General features: G+C 39.1%; 1 protein-coding gene across 1 annotated transcript in view; it reads left to right on the forward strand.

Moving 5' to 3' along the window:
• The window catches only part of ano10a (anoctamin 10a), a 68716-nt gene that overhangs the window by 35938 nt on the left and 7540 nt on the right, over positions 1–25238 (forward strand). Inside the window, exons 10-12 of the mRNA XM_060822983.1 lie at positions 6590–6781; positions 11014–11142; positions 17376–17492. Coding sequence (XP_060678966.1) covers positions 6590–6781; positions 11014–11142; positions 17376–17492 — 438 coding nt within the window. The remainder of the gene's footprint in view (positions 1–6589; positions 6782–11013; positions 11143–17375; positions 17493–25238) is intronic.

The raw sequence follows: 25238 nt of genomic DNA on the forward strand, positions 1-25238 counted from the left end.
TCCCTCAGGATTCCCTCCAACAACTTGCCTAGCACAAATTGTCAGGCTCACTGGTCTATAGTTCCCTGGCTTGTCCTTACCACCCTTCGTAAACAGTGGCACCATGTTAGCCAACCTCCAGTCTTCCGGCACCTCACCTGTGACTATCTATGATACAAATACCTCAGTAAGAGGCCCAGCAATCACTTTCCTAGCTTCCCACAGAGCTCTAGGGTACACCTGATCAGATCCTGGGGATTTATCCACTTTTATGCATTTCAAGACATCCAGCACTTCCTCCTCTGTAATATGGACTTTTCTTTTCCCAAGATGTCTCCATCTATTTCCCTACAGTCTATATCTTCCATATCCTTTTCCACAGTAAATGCTAGTGCAAAATACTCATTTTGTATCTCCTCCATCTCCTGCAGCTCCACACAAAGGCAGCCTTGCTGATCTGTGAGGGGCCCTATTCTCTCCCTAGTTATTCTTTTGTTCTTAATGTATTTTTAAAAACCCTTTGGATTCTCCTTAATTCTATTTGCCAAGCTATTTCATGTCCCTGTTTTGTCCTCCTGATTTCCCTCTTAAGTATACTCCTACTTCCTTTATACTCTTCTAAGGATTCACTCGATCTATCCTGTCTGTACCTTACATATGCTTCCTTCTTTTTCTTAACCAAACCCTCAATTTCTTTAGTCATCCAGCATTCCCTATTCCTACCAGCCTTGCCTTTCTGGACTCTCATGATCTCATTTCTGAAGATTTCCCATTTTCCAGCTGTCCCTTTATCTGGGAACATCTGCCCCCAATCAGCTTTTGAAAGTTCTTGCCTAATACCATCAAAATTGGCCTTTCTCCACTTTAGAACTTCAACTTATAGATCTGGTCTATCCTCTTCCAACACTATTTTAAAACGAATAGAATTATGGTCGCTGGCCCCAAAGTGCTTCGCCACTGACACCTCAGTCACCTGCCCTGCCTTATTTCCCAAGAGTAGGTCAAGTTTTGCACCTTCTCTAGTAGGTACATCATACTGAATCAGAAAATTATCTTGTACACACTTAACAAATTCCTCTCCATCTAAACCTTTAACACTATGGCAGTCCCAGTCTATGTTTGGAAAGTTAAAATCCCGTACCATAACCACCCTATTATTCTTACAGATAACTGAGATCTCCTTCAAATTTGTTTCTCAATTTCCCTCTGACTATTGGGCGGTCTATAATACTATCTCAATAAGGTGATTATCCCTTTCTTATTTCTCAGTTCCACCCAAATAACTTCCCTGGATGTATTTCCGGGAACATCCTCCCTCAGTACAGCAGTAATGCCATCCGTTATCAAAAACACCACTCCCTTCCTCTCTTGCCTCCCTTTCTATCTTTCCTGTAGCGTTTGTATCCTGGAACATGAAGCTGCCAGTTCTGCCCATCCCTGAGCCATGTTTCTGTAATTGCTATGATATCCCAGTCCCATGTTCCTAACCATGCCCTGAGTTCATCTGCCTTCTCAGTTAGGCCTCTTGCATTGAAATAAATGCAGTTTAATTTATCAGTCCTACCTTGTTCTCTGCTTTGTTCCTGCTTGCCCTGACTGTTTGACTCTCTTCTGTTCTCAACTGTATCAGTCTCAGATTGATCTCTCTTCTCACCATCTCCCTGTGTCCCAACCCCCACCCCAACCTTACTAGTTAAATCCTCTCGAGCATCTCTAGCAAATTTCCCTGCCAGTATATTAGTCCCCTTCCAACTTAGGTGGAATCCGTCCTCCTTGTACAGGTCGCTTCTACCCAAAAAGAGATTCCAATGATCCAAAAATGTGAATCATTCTCCCATACACCAGCTCCTCAGCCATGCATTCATCTGCTGTATCCTCCTATTCCTGCCCTCACTGGCTCATAATATCTGGATTACTCCTTGCACTACTATTCTTGAGGATCTCCTTTTAAATTTCTGCCTAACTCTCTGTATTCTCCCTTCAGAGTCTCAACCTCTTCCCTTCCTATGTCGTTGGCTCCAATGTGTACAATGACCTCCTGCTGGACCCTCTTCCCCCTTGAGAACATTCTGACCGTCTCTGAGACATCCTTGGTCGTGGCACCAGGGAAGGAACAAACATCAGTCTGTACCTCGTACCAGAGAGCCCCCTAACACAATTGATCTCTTGGAACCTGGCTAACACCTCATTGCAGTAGAGCCAAATGGATTGGTTGGAGAGACAGAGGCAATAAGGAATTTACAAGAGCTAGGGGATGTGATGGATGGCAGTTATAGGAAGGCGGGGAAAGTCGCAGATACAGTCACATAGATAGTTTAACTCCAGGAAAGGTAAGAGAGGTAGGTAGTTAGTGCAGGAGTCTTCTGTGGCTATCCACATTGCAAGCAAGATAGCTGTTTTGGAAAATGTAAGGGGTGATCTGTTTCCCTGAGAATCTAACTCGAACAGCCAAGTTTCTGGTATTGAGACTGGTTCTGCTTGGTTTTGAATGAGCCACTTGCATTTCTGTAGCAACTTTCAGAACCTCAAAATACAACTGATTTGTGTACAGCAAGCCCACACATCCAGCAATGCACCTGGAAGAATGTTTTTCTTCAGAGTAGTGCTATGGGATTTTTGTTTACATCCACCCAATAAATAGAGCCTTAGTTTAATGTCTTGTTTGTAAAGCATCACATCTGATAGCATTCCTTCAGTATTGCACTGGGAATGTCAGCCTGAAGTTTCTGCTCGAGCCTCTGGACACGAATCTGAGATTTAAATCCACAATCTTTTGACTTGAGAAGCAGGAGAGTTTCCTGTTGAGCCATGAGGTACATGATCTAAAAGCACACAAGTGATGTTAAGTTCGTGCAGGACTTTAAAGCTGTGGAAAGTACCCCAACTGAAAATTAGTGATTCCATTGTTGGAAGGGATACAAAAGAATGAAAAAGTGCAACGAAGATTTATCAGGTTGTTACTAACGATGAAAGATTCACAAACTAGAATTGTTTTTCATTGTGTTGGTAGATGACTGAATACAGATATGCTAAATTGTGAAGGGTTATGATGAAGTCATTCTTCATGCTCAAATGTTGCTTTGTTAGGAAATATTAAGGCAGATAAACAAAAGCTTGGTGACAAAAGTAGACTTGAGTATTATAAGGAGGAAAGAAGAGTGTAGAGTTTTCTGGAGTGGATTTGAAAGCCTGGGAAGGAAGAAACTGGGGGCACAGCCATCACAGTGCAGTTGAAATAGATGTTTAAGAAGCAAAAACCTTTGGTAAGGTTTGGGGCTATAGAAGATCGGAGGGGTGAGCTCGTGAGCCACTTTGAGCATAAGGATGAGAATTTTAAAATTGCGCCACTGACTGACTAGGAGCTAGTGTAGGTCATGTGTATGGAGCGTGATCAGGACATGGTGTGTGTTTGGACACGAGTAGAACTTTAGGCTTACGGATGGAACATGAGAGAACACGCAGGAGTTTGTTGGAATAGTCTAGTCCAGAGGTATAGAGTCAAAAAGTGTGGTGCTGGAAGTGCACAGCAAGTCAGGCAGCATCTGCGAAGCAGGATAGTCTATTTTGGGCATGAGCCCTTCATCTGGATATACTTGACAAAGAATATTGATCAGTATAAGTCAGAAAGTGGGATTTGACTTGATGGAAATAAAACACAGATGTGGTGAGTCAATGAATTTTTTTTCTATGCTGTGACATTCATTGCCATTCATTGCACATCTTTTTGTGCACTATTCTTTCTACATTACATATTTCCTTTTGACTAAAATGTATTTTCATAAAATTAAATAACTTTCATTTCCGAAGCCTCTGATCTGAGGAATGAATATATCCTAGGTACAGAATGTTTGACCCAGATTCTTTGTATTGCCCCTTCAAGCGCACACTTAATATTTGATATATCAGAGGTAAAAATCTGTCTGCATTACTCCATCAAGCACTGCATACATCAAATACAATATGGATCTATTGCTGTGTGAAATTTCTATTCTTACTCCACAGTTGAGCATTTCCACTGGGAATAAAGCATTGGTTGAGCTGTAGAATGTACCATTCTGATTTGAACCCGGCTTTAGGAAGAAACTCACACCCCCACATCTATCTCTTTGAACACCCTCCCAATCTTCAAATCTGTAAGCCTATTTATGCTATCAGCTGTCATGCCCAATTTGCATCAAGATAACCAATTGGTGTTGAATTTCATGGAAGTTTGTGCCACAGGCTGCTACAATAGAGAACTGCATTTATGACTGATAACTGGATTCTCTTTCATTGTGTCGTGGCACTCAGTAGACAGAGGGTACTAGTTTGTTGTGTTTCAATGTCAGAAGATGTATGTGCATACAATCGTAATACTGGCTTCTGTCTCTGGCAAGCACCCAAGAACTTACTTTGGATTTTTAATTGAACCTTGGTGAATAGGAGATAAAACCTGGTTGAATCACCAATGTTCATATTCATCTGCACTAGGAAATATTTGACTGTTCAACTCCATTCCAGAAAATATTCTGCCGCTGTATACAACAACTAAAGGTTGTATAAGCACATCTTGTAACAATAATAGGTTCCATAGGCATTCCTTCCTTTAATGTTTCTTGTATAAAGTTGTCAACGACAAAGGTAACCACAAGTTCTGACTTCAAGCAGTTTGCTGCCTAAAGGCTTACCTCTGTTTTGAATGTTTGGCTGTATCATTAATTACACTGCGTGCAGTTTAATTACAATTGGTGATAGAATTGTCACTGCTTAGAGTGAATGCTACTTTGTGTGGGTTTTGTGTTCCAATATATATTTAACAAATCCCAGTCATTACAAACAACAGGAAGTGTTGTAAAACAAATAGTAAATTGGTTACACTGAATGGTCTGGTGAATCTGAAGAATCCAAACTTTGAATTCCGTCTGTGCAGTATAAATCCAGATTCCCATGGCTTGTTATCTCAGCCCTTGGTGCTATGAATTATTTACATTGTTGTTGCGGTTGAAGGTTTCAAAGCCACCTCTTTAAATTAATCCAAAACATTCAAATTGGACCAAACCAGCAAAAAATTCAAGTACGAGAAAGATTGAGTCCACATCTGCTGCAAAGTTCAAACTGTGACATAGTTTGCACTGAACTTTCTGCCTTTTCTGTGTGGTTGAGCTTTGAAAATAATAAATGAACTGAAAGACCATGCGTCTATTTTTACCAATCCCAAAAGGTGTCAACACCACTGGATATATTAGATTACAAGAAAAAATTTATTTGAATTTATAAATAGAGGTTTGCAGTATAAAGAAAAGGAGCCATGCTTTAACTTTTTAAAATCACTCTAATCATAGCTGGAGTAAGGTGGATAACTCTGAATACCACTCATTGTGAAAGTTATCAAAAGAAAGTTACAGATGCAATTTACTAGGTATGAGGAAGGTTTGGCAACGTTGGAACTTATTTTTCTTGAACCAGAGAAGGTTAATGAGTGATCAGTTAGGCATTAGGTGAAAGTGAGGACTGCAGATGCTGGACGTTAGAGTCAAGAGTGTGATACTGGAAGAGCACAGCAGGTCAGGCAGCATTTAAGGAGCAGGAGAGTCGACCTTTTGGGCAAACGCCCTTCTTCAGAAACATCGACTTTCCTGCTGCTCAGATGCTGCCTGACCTGCTGTGCTTTTCCAGCAGCAAGCTCTCAGCCAATTAGACATTGTCAGGATGAGCAAATTTGATAGAGATTAATTAATCCCCTTTTGAGTGAAACAATATCCAGAAGCCATAAATTTAAAACCATTGGCAAAAGATCTATAGAAAAGTTGTGATTTTTTTCAGAATTGTTGGGATTTGCAGTGTTTCTGAAAAAGTGGTGGAAGCTAATTTCAACATAATTTAAGGGAGTTGGACCCGTACTTCAGAGTGAAGAAGTAAGTTACTAAAAGTTGGGATGTGGAACTAAACATGTTTGCTTTTTCTTCAAAGTTTTTGTTGTTGTAAGATCTCAAATGTAAATAATTGTATTAATATTCACTGCTGTATTTTTTCCCTGAAATCTCTTTATTTGATTTCTTTTGAAGTATTGGTGGGCATCACTTGCTTCTGAATCAGAAATTCAAATTGGACTTTTGAGACAGAACATCATTTTGTTCAAATCCTATTTCAGAGACTTCAGCATAAAATTTAAAGTGATGTTTGTAGTGCTGCACTGTCTGCAGTAACATCTTTCAAATGAGACATTAAACAAAAAGCATGATCTGTCCTCGCTGTTTGATGCAAAAGGTTCAACCCTTCTATTTTGAGGAAGGTGCTCTGAGCAATACTAGTCTCTTAATCGGTAGCACTAAAGCTAATCTGATGCTTTTTTCTGATTTTTACTTGTTTGCAAATTGACTGAAGCACTACCTACAGCAGTCACCACAATTCCAAAAGTCATACCTTCATTTAAGGCACTTTGCAATGTCTTGAGGCTATCTGTATCTGTGTTGTGCTTCCTCAGTACTGTACTGGGAATGCCAGCCTTGATTACATGCTCAAAGCTTGACTGGATTTGAATCCTTTTTTTTCCTCAGTGGGAGTGTTACCCACTGAAACACAGTTGGCAGATTTTTATTCTGTTCTAAATTTGTTCTCCTCTTTCTCATAGGGGACATTTGATGATTACTTGGAATTGTTCCAACAGTTTGGCTATGTCAGTCTTTTTTCATGTGTTTACCCTCTGGCGGCTATATTGGCAGTTTTGAACAATATCACCGAAGTATTTTCTGATGCTCTGAAAATGTGTCGTGTCTTCAAACGGCCATTCTCCCAGCCTGGATCTGATATTGGAGTCTGGTTGGTAAGCAGATTCTGTTTGTTCTATTTATATTTTCACTTGCTACTGAAATGAAAAGTATTTTAATCATCATAACTGCCAGGTGACCATCTCCGTTTTCTTATACTTCAATCTTGAAAATGTAGGATAGAACTCATTTTCTATCAAAAGGAAATCTTGTTAACATTTGAAGAAATTTTCTCCGTATTTGACAGTGACTAACCCCAAAATTATATTTTGGGCATTTTCCTGGATGAGGTGGTGATTATCCCTGCTGTTACATTTTCAATTTAAGATAACTTTTACATTTTTTGGTTATTTTTTTTTCTCCTGTGTTGGCTTTGGTAACTGAGAGAACATTTATTCCATATGTTCATAAGTTGTGGTTTGATATTTCTATTTGACTGCTATGATCAAATACTTTTTCATAGAATAGTCCAATATTTCTTCAATAGCAATGCCAATGCCAATCTTGTATGAATTCATTGAGCAAGAACAGTCCTTTTGAGATAGAGAATTCCAACGATTCTCAACCCTCTGAGTAGGGAAAATTCTCTTTTATCTCAGTGTTAAATGACTGATCCCTTATCCTGAGAGTACGCCACCTCCTATGTAAGATTCTCCAAATGGGAAAACAATTTCTCATCATTTATCCGTCAATACCCCTCATAGTTTTCAGTGACATCGCAATCTAAATTCCAAAGAATATTAACCCATTCTATGAAGATTTCTCCTCATTGGACAATACTTTTATCCTAGGAATCAGTAGTGCAGTACCAGAGGTCTTAGTTTGCATAGATATAACAAAAATAAATGCATTGTTTGGGCTAGTACTATTAGCCCAGATTGTGGTTGGGATGAACGTACAGAGCTCATTGTGAGCAACTGGCAGCAGTTTGAACAAATGGCGTCAGAGGAAAGGTTACTTTGATTTATGAGCAGAGCAAGTATCAACAAAACTCTTCAAACAATCAGGCTGAAGAATCATTCCTGAGATTTGCACAGTTAAAATGGGAAACATAAATGAATATTTATGTACTAAAAATGAAATAATGATTTAGAATGATAGATTGGATTAAAAGAAGAGGAAAGAAAAGAACTTTTCGAAAAGTCTTTAAATAGCCAACTCCTTTTAACATTTAAATGAATAAGACTTAACAGTTGGGCAAATAAAAAAAAATGACCAATATATCCATCAGTCTAACCTTTTTATGGTGTCTGTAGGAACTGGTGGGCAGATTCCTCAAGTCCATGCCATTTGAGCAGCTTGCAATGGCAAGCACTGTTACAATGCAACCTGTGGAGTTGAAGGGGTATCTCTCTCTCACCCTGTCCTATGTTTCTCTCTTTTTTTAAACACCCATGTCTCAATGCTGAAAGATAGTGTCCAGTTTATTCCACATTAATAGTAAAATATCTGAGCCATTGTATAATAATGTTTGGTTAAACAACAACTAACTTCGGAAAGAAAGTATAATAGGATAACAGCAACCCATGTGATGCAACACTGTTAATGTAGCAAAACTTTCAGGTGTGTTTCACAGGGATGTTATTCGTCAAAATTGACAAGTCACATAAGAATATATTTGCATAGGTGATGATACGTTTGGTCAAAGTGTTAGGTTAAGGAGCATGCTGTAGGAAAGAACTAAAAAGCAAAATAACGAGTGAAGAATTGCTCTGATGATGGTGTGTGATAGGCTCAACTGTAGGTGTAGTATCATTACACATTTTCTAACTTGAATACAATTGCCATTTTCATTGGCCCAAATCAAATATGCTGTATTTTTTTTAAAAAACTTACTTTGGGCTTATAGGAGCTCTGACAGTGATCACAAACTAAAGATGATACAAAGACTGGACAGTTTGTAATGGGCAAGCAATCAAGAATAAGCACAAACCTGATAAACAACTTCAGATGGAGCCTTCCACAACAGGCTTATTTTAAAAAATTAATGTTTTACTAAATCCTTAATTTATACCGTATCTACTTAGACAAATCTTGCTATGTAGATCAGTCTTGTGAAGAAGACTAAACAAAATGGACCGTTCACCAACCATATTGAAATGGTGGTGGCTGTTCTGAAGGACTGTTAAGATCACATCTTTAATGTGGCCTTACTTTAGTGTGCAATATCTCACCCATGAACTACACCAGTACCAGATGAATATTCTGAAACACTGTAGACCGTTCTTTCAGACAGCACAGAAACAGACCCTTTGGTCCAGTCAGCCTATGCTGAACGTAATCCCAAACTAAACTCGTTGCACCTGCCTGCTACTGGCCCATGTCCCTCCAAACCTTTCCTATTCATGTAGCTATCCAAATGTCTTTTAAGCGTTGTAATTGTACCCACATCCACCATCTCCATGGTGTTGCCTGCATTATTGTGCAAACAGACACCAGCATAATAAATCCAGCATTTTTATCTGTGGTAAGAATCTTTGAAAGTTTGAACTTTAATCCTTTTTCAATGTGTCTTGAGAGTATACTAAAGTTCCTTTTTTAATTTGCTGTTCGACATTTGCAATTGAGAAATGTCATTTTCTCATGGTGTGATTTGACCAGTTTTAGTGTAGATAATGCAGACTTTAAAAATAAAATATTCCTTATCAAAATCCTAGTTGTGGAATGCACTGTCTTCAGAGTTAAATTTGTTGAACTGAAAACAACAAATGCTGGAGATCACAGTGAGCATGCAGCATCCATGGAGAGAAAGCGAGCATCTAGATGACTCTTCAGAGCAGAAATGAAGTGTGGAGGGGGCAGTATTTATGCTTCCATTTTTTTGTTGGGGGTTGGTGTGAGGTGTAGAGTGCTGGATGAGAAAATATGTTGATGGTAGACTAAGTGAATAGAATGTGAGAATGGCAAAACAATGGTGTGTCTATCTACCAGTCTGGAAAGAACCAACAGTCCCACTGGGGTGGGGAGAGGAGGGAGGATATGGTGATGGAGAATGTAACAAATAAAGCTCAAAAAAGGAAGGAATGGGAATGGGTTCACAATTTGAAGATGTGTCAAGTCCAGAAGGCTGTAACGTACCAAGTCTGAAGATGAGATGTTATTCCTCCAGCTTGTGCTGTGATTCACTGGAGCACTGCAGCATGCTGAGGACAGACATGTGGGCATGCAAGCAGGATGCTGTGTCAAAATGACCGCTACAGGAAAGTCGTGGTCATGCTTGTGCACTGACTAGATGTTCTACAAAGCGGTCAGACAGTCTGCATTTGGTTTCTCCAATGTAGAGTAGGCCACATTGGGTGCAGCAATTGCAATAGACCAAGCTGACCATTAGACACATCATTGTTTTGCCATTTTCACATTCTGATCACTTAGTTTCTTCCCCAGCAGTCTATACCTTCCTGCTTCCTCCCCTCCTGTCCCCAGAAGTATAGCATAAGTGCTACCCCCTCCACACTTCACTAGACTCTAAACATTAGCCTGCACTCTCTATGGATTCTGTCTGAACCCCCTGCGATCTCCAGCATTTGTTGTTTTCAGTTCAGATTCCAACATCTGCAATAATTTGCTCCCACATTGTTGAAGAAATGAATTGGTCTTGTTAATGCGTTACCTGTAAATTATTCAGGTCTGCAGATTATATCCTTTGTTGAATCTGAGTTTAATCTTTGAAATGAGGAGAGTCCACCAATTAAAATTTCTTGTGTTCATGATTCAAATCGATCATGAATGATGGTCTTTGGGACAGTCAGGAACCTCATTAACTTGGACTATAACTGTCTGGAATATTGCCAAAGCAGGTACTGACTTTGAGCTTAAAATTCCTCTTTCACAATCTTTAAGCTTCAGGTGTACAAGACCACACATGTCTTTAAATTACAAGGTTATACAAAAAGACCTAAAATATAGAACTAATAACCAAATGTGCACCTTTTTGTATAATGTGGAGGAACCGATGGCCAGCATCCAGAAATTCTGCGGTTTTGATTGATCAGTTTTGGAGCTGGAAAATTTTCAAAAACTCCTCCTTGGATTTAAAATTTCCAGAAGATTTATGATGTATTAGTAACTTTTGAGCCTTTGATTATCTTTTGATAAGTATTTATTTTACTGAAAATCTTTTGTTAGGATTTATTTCTGGGCAGGAGAACTGCAATTCCCAAAGAATATTTATTTAAAATACCTTGATAATCAATGTTTCAAAGTAATTTAAATGCAAATTTTTTTTGATTTAGTATTCTGAGCTTTCATTGAATAATACTTAAATTGAGTGGTTTTTTTTGTTTTATAGCTGGCTTTTGAAACAATGGGAGTTATTTCAGTGATGACCAACTGTGCACTAATTGGGATGTCTCCCCAAGTGAAGAGTTTCTTTCAGGGAAAAAGCATAGAGCTTGTCCTATTGATTGTGGGTGTGGAGGTATGTTGAAACGTTTGTACTTAATGAATTTTGGCATGTCATAATGTTCTTCACCTTTTTTCCTCCAGCCAACACCACCCACCCCCCACCACCCCCACCCCCCACCCCCACTCCCAAACCCATCAAAACAAAGTTTACTCTTTTGTGAAAATACAAAGTGTTGGAGGAACTAAGCAAGTCTGGCAACATCTATTTCAAATGGGAAATATATTGGACTCAAATGGTTAACTCTGTTTCTCTTTCCATAGCCACTGCCAGAGTTGCTAATTTTAGGGCACTTTCTGCTTTTACTTTGGGTCTGAGTGTCTGCAGTACTTTAATTTACACGTTTACTCTGAAACTTAACTATGAAAGAACTGAGACCCACACGTTGAATAGTTAGGTTGGTGCAAATTTCAAAAACCTATCAGCAAGTACGGTACATTTCATTTGTGTCATGATTTGGAAGAGCTGGTGTTGGATTGGGATGTACAAAGTTTAAAAAATCTCTCAACACCAGGTTATAGTCCAAAAGGTTTTTTTGGAAGCACTAGCTTTCGGAGTGTTGTTACTGCATCAAGTGGTTGTGGGCACAACCACCTGATGAAGGAGCAGTACTCCGAAAGCTAGTGCTTCCAAAAAAACCTGTTGGACTATAACCTGGTGTTGTGTGATTTTTAACTTTTTCATTTGTGTATATTCAGAATATGTTGTCTGTACCTGATCTATTTCATTTGCAAATCTGATTCAGAAAAGTTTTGTTTCAGATGCTAAGATGCAGCGTTATATGGAGTGAATTAAATAATCTATGATTTTTTTTCAAACAGCTTGATTATTTGGACACTAAATTGTGGCAAAGGAACGGGTAATAATGCTAGGCTAGCCGCATCTGTTAATTGAATAAAATAAACTCAGTGTACGGTAATACGTCATAAGCTCAATTAGTTCAAGGGGCAAACTTTAATGGGGTTGATAGCTTTTAAAAGTGATAGTGGAGGAAGTAATTGGGCCATACAACTTTTCATGACCTGCAGAAGTAAAACACTATCTGCTAGAAATTTGAAAGAAAAATGCACACTATCACATGGGCATATTATCATACAGGTGGAGGCCATTTGGCTCACTGTGTCTGCAATGGTTCTATAAATGTGAACATCATTACCTAGTGCTTCTCCTGACTTATCCTTGCATGTTATCTCTATCCACATAATCGTCCAGTGCCGCCTTGAATGCCTCAGTTGAACCAGTCTCCGTCACACTTGCCAGCAGTGAACTCCATACCATAACTACTTGCTGTGCGAGAAAGCATTTTCTCACATCGTGTTTGCTATGCCCTCTCGTTCTTTGTTTCCTTTTATGAGGAGTTTCTCTCTACCCACTCTTTCCAGCCAGCTCATGATTTTAAAAACCTCTATCAGATCTCCTTTTAGCCACCTTCTCTCGACAGGGAACAGTCCCAGCTTCTTCAACCTATGCTCAAAACTGAAGTTCCTTCAACTCTAGAATTGTTCTTGTAAATCACTTCTGCGCTCTCTGCATTGTGTTCACATTCTTGATTATAATATTATGCCCAGAATTGTAAGCAGTATTTCAACTGAAGTCTAACAAGATGGAGTTCACTATGAATAAATAAGAAGTACAACAAACAAGGGTAGAACTTATAAAATTACGAGTACGGCCTCGGGTAGTGTTGTAGAACAGAGGGACCTAGGGTTCAGGTACATAATTCTTTGAACTTTGCGCCACATGTAGACGGGTTGGTTATAAAGGTGTTTGGCATGCTTGCCTTCATTGCTCAGTCCTTTAAGTATAGAAGTTGGGAAGTCATGTTGAGGTTGTACAGGACATTGGTGAGGTCTCTTCTGGAATTCTGTGCCTGGATCTAGTCGCCCAGTTTTAGGAAGGATATTATTAAGCTGGACAGAGTTCAGAGGAGACTTATCAGGATGTAGCTGGGTATGGAAGGTTTGAGTTGTAAAGAAAGGCTGGGATTTTTTTCACTGGAGGGTAGGAAGTTGAGGGGTGATCTAAGATGTTTATAAAAATAATGAAAGGTATAGATTGAGTTAATAGTAGTTGCCTTTTCCATGGATGGGCGATTTCAAGACTAAGGTGAGGGGAGAGAGATTTAAAAAAGATGAGCAAATTTTTTTACGCAGGGTGGTTCCTGTGTGGAATGAACTTCCTGAGGAAGTGGTGGATGTGGACATAATTACAAAGTTTAAAAGACACTTGGATAAGAAATGAATAAGGAAGTTTGGAAGTATGGACCAGGAGCAGGCAGGTGGCACTAGTTTAGTTTGGAATTATGGTCAGCTTGGGCCCATTTGACTGTAGTCTGTTTTTGCACTGTATGACTCTGACTGTCTCATACAAGTTCAGTATTACTGCCTTACTATTGTACTGTATGCCATGATTAATAAAGCCAAGGATACCACTTTATTACCCACAGCTAGATCTGTTGAGTATTTCTAGCACCTTTCGCCTTCCATCCAAGGTTATTAAAAGAAATAGGTGTAGAAATGGTGTTCACCATTTTCCAAAGAGCTCCCAAATATGTGAATTATGCTTTTGTAGTTTTACAATTCAAATCTTCTTCAATTAGTTAAGCAGAAAGGGAGTGACTAAAACTTGAGGAAATAGTCCTGATCAGAAAGTAAGGCTGCCACTGAAAAGGACAAGACAGTTGTGTCAATGGGCACTATTTGTGTAGATTTCCAGAAGAAGTTTGATTAATTGACAAAGCATGGACCAGGTTTCTGTACTTAACAAGAACAGCTCATCTAAATAGATTCTAACTACAGACGAACAATTACATAATGTCAAGCTGTGTAATTCTATAGTTAAAATTCTAAGCTCCTTAAATCTCCACACTGTCACAGGAGAGGAAAGAAAACTGGAAAAATAGTTCAATGGTTTCAGTCCACAGCGTTTGCTGAAATGATCCTTTTGCAATCCAGCATTTTCTGTTTTTCAGTCTTTTTTTTTCCCAGATTATTTTCACCACCCCTTCTAGGAGGTGCAAGTAATTGGTAAACTACTGCAAAATTTCTTAAATACTAGTTAATAGCCACTGGTAACAGCAATAGGTGAAGGAAAATAAACTGTATTCCTTCAGGTTTTAAGTATTTTACTAGAGAATAAGACAGCATCTGCCCTTGCAGCAGTCCAAAGGCTCCTGCTAGTCTCGTGCATACCCACAAGCTCATCAGACATTCAAGATCCAATCAGGTGGTTGTTTTCAGGCTGTTGGCCTCTGTCAACCACAACTTGTCATCAATTATGCTGCCAACAAATCTCAGTTGAAATCTCACAAGCCTACACACCCCTGACACAACACCATCTACGACCAGCTTCCCCCTGTGCTTGGACAAAACAGCAGTTTTGTGTAAACACGACTTACAATGAGTGTCCATAATTTTCTTTTAATGAGTTCTGCAATTTTTAAAACTGTCCTTTTCCCGTTTCAATCCACAGCAAAATAAAAAGATAGTCTTCACAGTACCCAGGTACACAAAGCAAATGCTTTTAATGTATGAAAGTAATTAAAGAAGTTAATGGTAGATGTTAATATTGTACTCAAGGGAATTTTAATATTAGGATTCTGCTTCAGTTTATCGAGCCTTGGTAGGTTTAGAGTGCTATTTGCAATTCTGCAAGCTCTACCTTTGGAAGAATATTGATTGTTCTCCAAGTGGAGGCAATCAACAAGGTTCAAATGGTTAGATACAGAAAAGTTAGTTTCACTGCTGGGGAAGTACAGGGGAATTGGCATTAAGTTAAAATAAGGAAACTTCAGGACTGGAATGTTCTCAGTGGAATTATGGAATTTTCTCCCCTCAGAAGGCTATAGATACTGCCAACATAAATTCCTGAGAATAAGATTTACAATTTTTGACTAGGTAAGCATATGTGTCAAAAATGGTCAAACCAACTTACTGTTCAATTGAATGGTGAATTAGGTTTGATAGACTGAATTACTCCTGTCTCTTCACAACTGACTCTGCTTTCCTTTCTGGATACTGTCATGCTGAAAAATAGTGTTCATAATCTCAGTTGAGACATTTAACAAGTGGACGCAGAAGACCCCACTTAACAATTCAAAATCATTAAAGTTCTCCTTGGTGTCTTGACAAATATTTATTGCTCAATGACCATCATGTACACACTACACAGTTATTTACAGCTTATGAAATCTTGAGCCCAAAGTAGCTGCCAGATTTTCTTATATTACAGTAAGCTAGCCATCAAAAGTACTCATTACATCTAAAGATTTTGGAGCATCCTGAAGTCATAAAAGATGCCATACAAATGTACCTTCCATATTAAATCAATATGAAACTGTAGTAAGATGGAACCTCCAAGAAAATCTAATGCTGCTGCAATATCAAATTTAATCTTAAAAAAGCACAATTCAGTCCAACACAGTAAATTCCACCCCGCTCCCCACCATTTCCCTATTTTGTAATTGTTTGCTCAGTAGCATGTTAACTCCAGCAGAGGGTGTCGTGGGAACACTATCATAAAGCATGTAACTGACCAAGTTTTACTGCAGTGTGGCATCCACTACTGCATTAGTAAAACTTGCCTTTGTAGGCTTTTGCGCTTTCAGTAACTTACAGTTAAAAAGTGTAATTTGATAATGTCGTAGTGAGTATAAAGATTACTTGCCACACACTTGTCAGTCGCATATAATGCGAAGCACAGCTTAGTGTCCTAATAGTAAATGAAATATCCTTCACTCTGCTACTGTATGATGGGAAGTCAACATAACTTTGTTCTAATAATCCACAAAGTGCAATTACAATTAAATTTATGATCAAATGACCCTCCAAGTTGCTATGTGGGTGATGGTTAGCTAACTCTTTCTTACCAAATGCGCCATGACAATTTCGAGCTATTTAAAACCATTCAAATGTACTTTTGACTGCTCTGTCATCTATAAATTTAACCTCAAAACACTTTTTTCCTACTTATTTCAAGTCCCATTCACCCACCACCAAGTTCTCAATGATCTGCATTGGTGCTCTCAATTTTACAATTCTCATCTTTTTGGTTTCAAAGACCTCTTGCTTTGTATATGTGTAATTTCTACTAGTGTCTCATCTGAGGTATCTGAGCCTTTTTGAGCATTCTCAATTTTAATCACTTTGCCTCTGACTGTGCCTTCAGATACTGGGCCTCAACTTCTTGAACATCCTCCCTAAATGTCTCCAACTCTGTACCTTGCTTTCATTTTTTTAAATTGCCCATTCAAACCCGAACTCTTTGGCCACGCGTTCAGTCACCTGTCCTCATACCACCTCAGTAGCTCTGTCAGGTTGTGTTCCAGTGCTTCTGGAAAAAATCTTGGAATGCCTTATGTTACAGGTTCTATGTATCACAGGATGTAGTGTCAGAGGAATGTGGAGACAAAGGCAATAACTTAACACATACAATTTGACAAAAACATGCTGATTTTTTTCGTTCATCTGGAAAGTGATAACACTACTTTTGAAATCTTCCATGGTGCTGAAGTGAGAGCCTGTGGTTATTCAAGGGTGCTGAAGTCCATCCCTGTTCTGAAAAGCTTTTTATTTGGAGAACCTTTAGATATGAGGAGAGTGCAGATTTGTTTTTCGCTGGACCAAAAGAAGAAGAGAAAATCTTAACAGACGTGCTTACAGTAAATAGGGGGGAAAATTCTGTTATTTTTTTCTCTCCCTCACATATTGACCGCAAGTCCCTTTAAATGTATTTATGCTACCTGATGAAGGAGCAGCACCCTGAAAGCTAGTACTTTCAAATAACTCTAACCTGGTGGTGTGATTTTTAACTTGTCTCATCTACTCTGCATTGTAATTATTTCATTGGGAAAGTGGTTTCTCCAGTATTCACATTGGATTTATTGATTTAGCTTGCATTTGTAGTTCTTGATTTGGATTCCACCACACATCATCTCTAAATTTGTCCTCCCAATCCACTTTATTATTTTGAAGATATTTATCAGGTCACATGAAGAGAATTTATCTGGTTAATTATGCATGTTAAAAATATTGCATCCTTGGTTTTAAGTAGAGTAAGCAATCTCTATATCTCCCAAATATTAGACTTGATGAATTTCTGAAATGTTTCCTTCAAGTCAACCTTGACATTGTTATTGTCTACAATCTGTGAACATTATTGTTTGGAAATGTGAAGTAATTATTTCTATTAATTATCATCCAGCATCATAACATTATAATCTGCTGTGTTTGTTTTTTCATGTTTTGAAGCATATACTGTTGGGTCTGAAATTCATCCTGGCATTTGCCATCTCTGATATACCAAGAGACATTCGTAATAAAGTCGCCAGGTTGGAATTCGAGTCCATGGAAGCCCTCAAACAAAAGGTAAAAGCAAAAGAAGGTTTCTTTAAGATAGCTAATATGAAGTTATTTATTTAAGAAGTGATGAGTAATTCTTCCTCATGAATTTCTAAACCATGGTGATGCATCTTTTGGGAGAATTTTCCTTGTTTTTTCACTATCTTTCCAAGTGACTGCACTTTCCCATCCCACGTGGTCGACAATGCCCTGTAGCACATCTCCACTTCCTGCATTCTGCCCTTGAACTCTACTCCTCCAATTGCAACAAGGACAGAACACCCCCTCCCCCCACTCCGCCAACATCCCCACCAATCTCTGGATACATCGCATCATCCTCCGCCATTTCCACCACCTACAAATAGGCCCCACCACCAGGGATATATTTCCCTCCCCACACCTACCACCCCTATCTGCATTCCGGAGACACCATTCCTTCATAACTCCCTTGTTAGGTCTATGCCCACCCTCCACCCCTGGCACCTTCCCCTGCTGCCGCACACCCACAACTCTCTTTCCCCCCCCCAACCTCTGTCCAAGCTTCCCTACCCCTCGCATTCCCAGCTAAGTTTCCCCCAGTCCCAACCGTCTCCCATTTATCTCTCAGTCCCAAAGAATCTTTCTAAATCTGACAGATTTACCTGTACTTCCACACATGTCATGCACCGTGTCCATTGCTTCCGATGTGATCTCCTCTACATTGGGGAGTCAGGACGCCAACTTGCGGAACATTTCAGAGAACATTTCTGGGACACACCCGAAGCAACCCCACCACCCTGTGGCTGAACACTTTTAACTTCACCTCCCACCATGCCAAGGACTTGCAAGTCCTCGGCTGCCTCCACCACCAAACCCTAACCACCTGACGGCTGGAGGAAGAATGCCTCATTTTCTGCTTTGGGACCCTCCAACCACATGGGATTAATGTAGATTTCACCAGTTTCCTCATTTCCCCTCCCCCACCTTTTTTCCCAGATTCAACCTTCCAACTCGGCAACGCCCTCTTGCTCTGTCCTACCTGTCCATCTCCTTCCCACCTATCCGCTCTACCCTCCCCTCCGACCTATCACCTTCATCTACCCCTCGCATTCCCAGCTAAGTTTCCCCTAGTCCCAACTGTCTCCCATTTATCTCTCAGCCCCCCTTGGGCCATAAGCCTCATTCCTGATGAAGGGCTTAAGCTTGAAATTTCGATTCTCCTGCTTCTCAGATGCTGCCTGACCGGCTGTGCTTTTCCAGCACCAAACCTTTCGACTGTTGTACCAACTATCTATCAGCAATTCATGAGATTTATTTTCCAGACAAAATATTAATCACTAACTCCATGTTTGTTATTTAACTGAATTGTAGTCTATATAGTAGCGAAAGATTGAATTTATTAATCTATTAAGATTATTAATGCTGTCTAAATAGATTTGAGACCTAAATTTTAATGCGATTGCTATTTTACTGATGGTTGAATTCCTTTGATTTAGTACACTACTTGTGTTTACATTGGATTATAAAATGTAAAAAGCTAAGTATTTCCTTGAGTATTATGAAACAACGATGCATTTTATATTGCACCCATCACTACATCTGGAAGTCCCAGAAGTGCTTTACAACAGTGCGGTCTTTGTTTTAGAGACATTGATTTGTGAGACCAGCATACCAGACAGAATTTCCCTGTCCATGGGATGCATGGGTAACCGTAGGCTTTTTTTTTGTCTTTACCTGTGTGGTGCCTCCATTTAATGTCTCATCCAAAATGTCAGCTTGAAAACCAATTTGACGTGCAGTTGCAAAGGACCTGTATAGGCCCCTATACATGTAGATTCTGGCAACGTTTGTCATGTTGTCCTTTAAGCAAACAAGTAGTTGGGAAAACATTTTTACGCAGGCAGGTTAAACTTCACAAATACCTCATGCTACTGGTGTTGACGCTTAGTAACTAGGGCCAAAATTTGAAAGAACCTGGAAACAATGACCAGACTTCAGTTTTTTGTAACATCCAAACCATTATTTGTTATATAGATTTCCTGAAATGTTGGCTAACACTATCTGATTAGTGTTAGAGTATTTACAGCACAAACAAACCATTTGGTCCAACTGGTACGTGTCAGTGTTATGTCCTACTCCAGCTACCACCTGCCTTCCTTTATCTCACTGAATATATCCTTCTGTTTCTTTTTCCCTGCTGTATTGATCTTGCTTCATTTTAAATATATTAACACTGGCTACTTCTGTATGGTAGCAAACTGCACTTCCTTTCTACTCTCCAGTAAATCAGTTTCTTCCAAATTACAAATGAAAACATCTATACGTCTGCACAATAATCTTAAAGATTCCCATTAGGTCACCCTTCAGTCCTCGCATTCCAGTGAAAACCTGTTCAAACAGTCTTTATAAAGTGGAGCCTTACTTGGCTACCTGTCTTCAACATTGAAAAACAAGTGTAAATGTAAGAACTGTACGTGGCTAATGCCTAAACAACTGTTAGCTTTCAGTTCATGTTTTTGCATAAAACTAATAAAAGTAAGCTCTGATTTCTAGTGTGGAGCTAAAACTAATTATTCTGCAGAATCTGTTATAATCTTTTTCATTGTCAGCTTTGAAAGCAAATTGCAGTAGTAGGTCTCATTTAATACTTTTCAGTGCAAGGTTAGAGCTGCACCACACAGCCTATTGTTGAAGTGGTGTTTATTATCCCAGTCAATCTCCTAATTGTGTGATCAAAACCATTTTGCTGAAAATGGGATGGAAGAAGATTTCAGGGATGGAAGAAGATTCATCATATCCTTTAAATGTTACAGCTCTCTGTCATTCTATGTGAAAGTTGATCTTTCTTTAGTAAACTTTCACTTTCAACCTTAGGTTATTCCTGACATCATCCATCTTGATTAGAAGATGATTAAAATTCAATACTTGAATTCAGTGGCCAGAGTTTGAGGAATATCAGTGTTTAATATTGTTTGGCAAATTGCACTTAGTACAATCACAAACTTACATTGAAACAACAGGTGTGGTTGAGGCCAGGTAATTTGAAAAGTGATATTTTGCTTTGCACACAGATATTTTTCTTGAAGTAGAAATGGGCTGTCCAATTAGTAATACTCAGCACTTGTTCAGGGACTGGATAAGGCCATTCAGCCTCTCCGGCCTTTTCTGCCATTCTGTCATATCGTTGCTGATCTGCACCTCAACTCCATTTGTTCAATATCCTTTACCAATAAAAACACTTTTTCTTAAACTTCAATTGATGTTCTGCCAGAACAGCTTTTTGATCGGAGAAGTTTCTAGATTTCTACCACTGTTTGTATGAAGCAATGTTTTTAACTTTACCATGAATGACTGGGCTCTAGTTTTAAATTTCCACACCTTGTCCTGGACACCCCAGAATTCTTTCTCCACATGCCCTTTCCTTTTTCATCCCAGGTTAATTTGTAATTTAGCATTTTGCTTTTGCTTTTCGAATTGCATACTCTCCAAAACAGAAGTCCTCATTTGAATTATATCCAGAATATGCTGGAGACATGCTGCAGATCAGGCATATCAATGGAAAGGCACAAAGACATTTAAGTGTTTTAAGTCCATGACCGTAATGGTTCAGGTCAATTCTGTCAAAAGTCTTTGGGATTTTTAACTCTTATTGGGGTGGCACAATGGCTCAGTGGTTAGCACTGCTGCCTCACAGGATTCCAGGTTCAATTCCAGCCTCGGGCGACTGTCTGTGTGGAGTTTGCACATTCTCCATGTGTCTGTGTGGGTTTCCTCCAGGTGGTCCAGTTTCCTCCCATAGTCCAAAGATGTGCAGGGTAGGTGAATTGGCCATGCTAAAATTGCCCATAGTGTTAGGTGCAATAGTCAGAGGGAAATGGGTCTGGGTGAGTTGCTGTTCGGAGGGTTAGTGTGGACTTGTTGGGCTGAAGGGCCTGTTTCCACACTGTAGAGAATCTAATCTAATCTTCTGTCTCTACAAATGCTATTGGATCTGCTGAGTATTACCAGCATTTTGTGTCCTCATTTTAAACTTCATATGTTTGCACTGTTTGGCCTCTGAGTCTGAATGGTTTGGAACCACATTCTAACGTATCAACATTGTTTTAGTAATAGTGCTGATAGGCCAGCTGTATAAGGGCAAATTACCACTTGCAGGTTCAGAGTCACTGCTTGGGAAATTCTTAGGGTTTGGACTGAATGATGACTGGATAAATCCGGCTGTCCCAAGCTTTGCAAAATTTAAAAATTGGACACTTGCTACTAGCAGCAGTAAACCTGGAATGAGATGATGCATGCCACCTAGTGGTCTGGGCAGCTCCACTAAAACTAGCCAGGAATTATCTTGAGTTCTCTACTATTACCTTAAGAGTAGGTAGATTGTGTCAGTCTTAAGGATTAAAGCATATATCCAGAGAGATCACAAACAAAATTTAGAAATTGTAGGTGAAACTCAGCAGGTCTAGCAGAATCTGTGCAGAGAAAGCAGAGTTAACGTTTTGGGTCTAGTCACTCCTGTTCAGAACCTTGTTTTGTTTTCATCTTATTTTATCTAGATAGATCACTTGTATAAAGCAGCTTTTTTTTTTCTTGGACATGGTTGTTGCTTTCAGAAGGACAAGTTCAGGTTTGCAGTAACGTGTTTCTAAACTGCTGCCCCCGTTGTTTTCTTGTGCTGGTTATAGAATGAGTCTAGTGCCATTGTACAAAACGTCATTCAATGTCAGCATTAAATTATCATTCTGGCTAAGATTGGAATTCCCATATTTAGATTCCCTTAAGACAATGGTTCACTAACTTTGATTTGAAGGAGCTTTTGTTTCAAGTGAACTAATCACGGAAACCTCCACCCATCTAAATGAAAACACGTACAGTATTCATTGATGTGAAATTATTGGATATAAACAATATTTTAATAATGCTTTTAGGAACACAAGTATACAGATATGAGATGTGTGTGGCTATTTCTCACTACAGATTCTATTTTGTGATGGTATGAGTAAAGCATACTCCATTTTCAGGCCCTGAATCTGTATTTTTATACCTTTTTTTTTCTTTTGATTTCAGTATACAAAAATGTAATTTTTTAAAAAAGTTACTTCCTTCTCCTAAATGAGGCTGAGCTCCTCTGGCTTCCTCCAGAAGCCTTGATAATTTCAGCTGCATCTGCTGATATTCCTGCCACTGTCAAGCTCCAGGATGTGCAGTGCACTCTAACAGTGCACTCTAAGCTGGGAAAGTCAACGCACATTGCATTGCACATCAGGTGGCTGTATGCTACCTCCAGTCATTGGTGAGGAAGGGTCACTGCACCCGAAACGTTACCTCGGATTTCTTTCCACAGATGCTGCCAGAATTTCCGAGCTTTTCCAGCAATTTTTGTTTTGTTTCCAATTTCCAACATCTACAGTCATTGCTTATTTGCTTAATCTATTCCACTGTGTCCCCCTGCTGCCTCTTCCACTCTGCCCTTGGCAATCTTGGGGGTTTCCCACTCAAGTCAGGTCCCACTTATAAGCAGTTGCACATCATCTTTCAGACCTCCAGAAAGTCTCTACAAAAATTCAGCACTTTCCAAGAAAGGCTGTATTTTAATACTTATTAGAGTTATCATCTTTTGGATTTTTAACTATACCTTACAAGTATTGCCCAGTGTTTACAAAGACAGCTAAATGCGGCTCCTCATCAAAGTTACAACATGTAGTTAGAATGTACTGTTAACTCAAGGATTTCTTTCCTTCCTTCTCTACAAGTAATATGCTCTACAGAGAAGCTGTCAACTAAAGGATGTAACAGGCTGTCAATTTTCTTCGGATCTTGTTAAAACGTTTGGAAAGGAAATTAAAAGGTTGAATGTTGACTATAGATTTAAAGGGGCAAATACGACATTTTGAACTGATTTCTTATCTGAACATCTTCCATTCAACATGTTGAGATGCTTGTAAATTGCAAAGTTTAGTTTTGCTAGTGGCCAGAGCTTTGTGAGTAAAACCATCTATTCACTATCGCTCTCGCTCTCTCGTAAAGGTTCTGAGATAACAGATACTTGTTTCATTGTAAATGAACAGGATCAAGCCTTTGAAGCCCAGCTGGAGGATGTAAGGAGATTAAAAATAATACACAGCAGCACATCTCCCTTGACCTTTACAGTAAGCCAGAGACATGCTGTTTTAACTCACCTGGGAATTCTCCTATGGCATGTTGCTAGTGCTCACTCAGGGCTTGTAACTCAAAACAGCAATATTGCTCTTTGTACATTTACATGCAGAATACAATCACATATAAGTGGATTTTTCATAGTGTTGCTCACAGTGAGTAAGACAATAAGCTGCTTTAGAACAATCAGGGTGTTAACAGTAATTTGAAACGGCCAAAGTGTTAGAAGGAATAGATGTGACTAGTTCTTTGATGGAAGGGAACTTCTGTCCATTCTGACCTAGATGCAGCTCCAGAGCTGAAAATGTGTTGCTGGAAAAGCGCAGCAGGTCAGGCAGCATCCAAGGAACAGGAAATTCAACATTTTCGGGCATAAGTCCTTCTTTTTGATGCCTTCCTTGAAGAAGCTGTCTTCCTCCCTCTATTTTAATCTAAATGCAGCTCCAGTCCAGTAAGTATAACTAGCTATGCTTTGATACCCTGAATATCTAGTCCCTATAGAGTCTAGGCTAAGGCTTCAATCTAATGTTGAGGAAAACACAAACTTTGGATGTGATGCTAACTGGAAGCCCTGCTTGCTGTGGTCATCAGCGTAAAAGATCCCATTGTTGGTCTCCTTGGTATATTAGACAATATTTTTACATAAATCAATACTACAAACAATATTCCAATTGCTGTTTGTGGGAGCATGCCACATGCAAACTGATTGTTATATTTCCTACAATATAAAAACCATGACACTGTGGCTGTAAAACACTTTTGAAATAATTTTTTAATGAGGTGTCCTGCGATTGTAAAAGGTATCATAGAAATGCAATTCATTTTTGAATGTCTATGTAGTTGTGATTTCATTTTGACAGTTGCTATCCAAATTTTCTTTCTTGAAACTACAATGATGTTTCATTAACCTGAATTATCTCAAACCCCATTCAGTCTAAATCAGTTATTGCCTTAGGAAAGAAAGGTTATTGGTGTGCATGATGTATCTAGTGCATTTAAAACGGGGTCTGAAAATTGATAGAAAACTAGATTAGGATAAGCTTTTTCTTAAAATGCAATTTATGCCCTTTAGAAAAAGGCAATTTTCCCTCCGAGATCCATATATCTCTAGTCCCATACTCAATGCAACTACTTAAGTAAGTTGCCTCGACTCAACAGTTCATGAAAGCCCATCACCACCTCCTTAAATTAGGAAAGGGCATGCCCACATAGCGAAACACACCTTTTAAATTCGTTCTGTCTCTTTCAATACATATGGGACACAAGGAGTTTAGTTGAAAGGGTCAGTTTGGCCATCATGTTGTAGTTCCAATTACGTTTTTTTTAGAGAACCTATACTTTTTTTTAATTTAGGAAAGGCCTCAATAAACGCACACCCCACACAGACACTGAGCAGTGCATCTTGCTTTCTCTTTTCCACAACTATCATAAACATCCAGGCTGTGCCAATGTTCCCTGGATAGCTGACCACAGTTACCACCCTTTGGACTTTCTTTTTAAATTGAAAGAGTGAAATTGAAATTGTAACCATGAGGTGTTTTTGTGTTTGTCCTACAGGAGTGAATTAAAATTAAAATAGATCCTACTCTCTTGTTGTTAGTTGGAAATACTATGACATTGTTCAAAAAGCTCAATGAATAA

The sequence above is a fragment of the Hemiscyllium ocellatum genome, chromosome 4 (genome assembly GCF_020745735.1).
Source record: "Hemiscyllium ocellatum isolate sHemOce1 chromosome 4, sHemOce1.pat.X.cur, whole genome shotgun sequence".
Lineage (NCBI taxonomy): Eukaryota > Metazoa > Chordata > Chondrichthyes > Orectolobiformes > Hemiscylliidae > Hemiscyllium > Hemiscyllium ocellatum.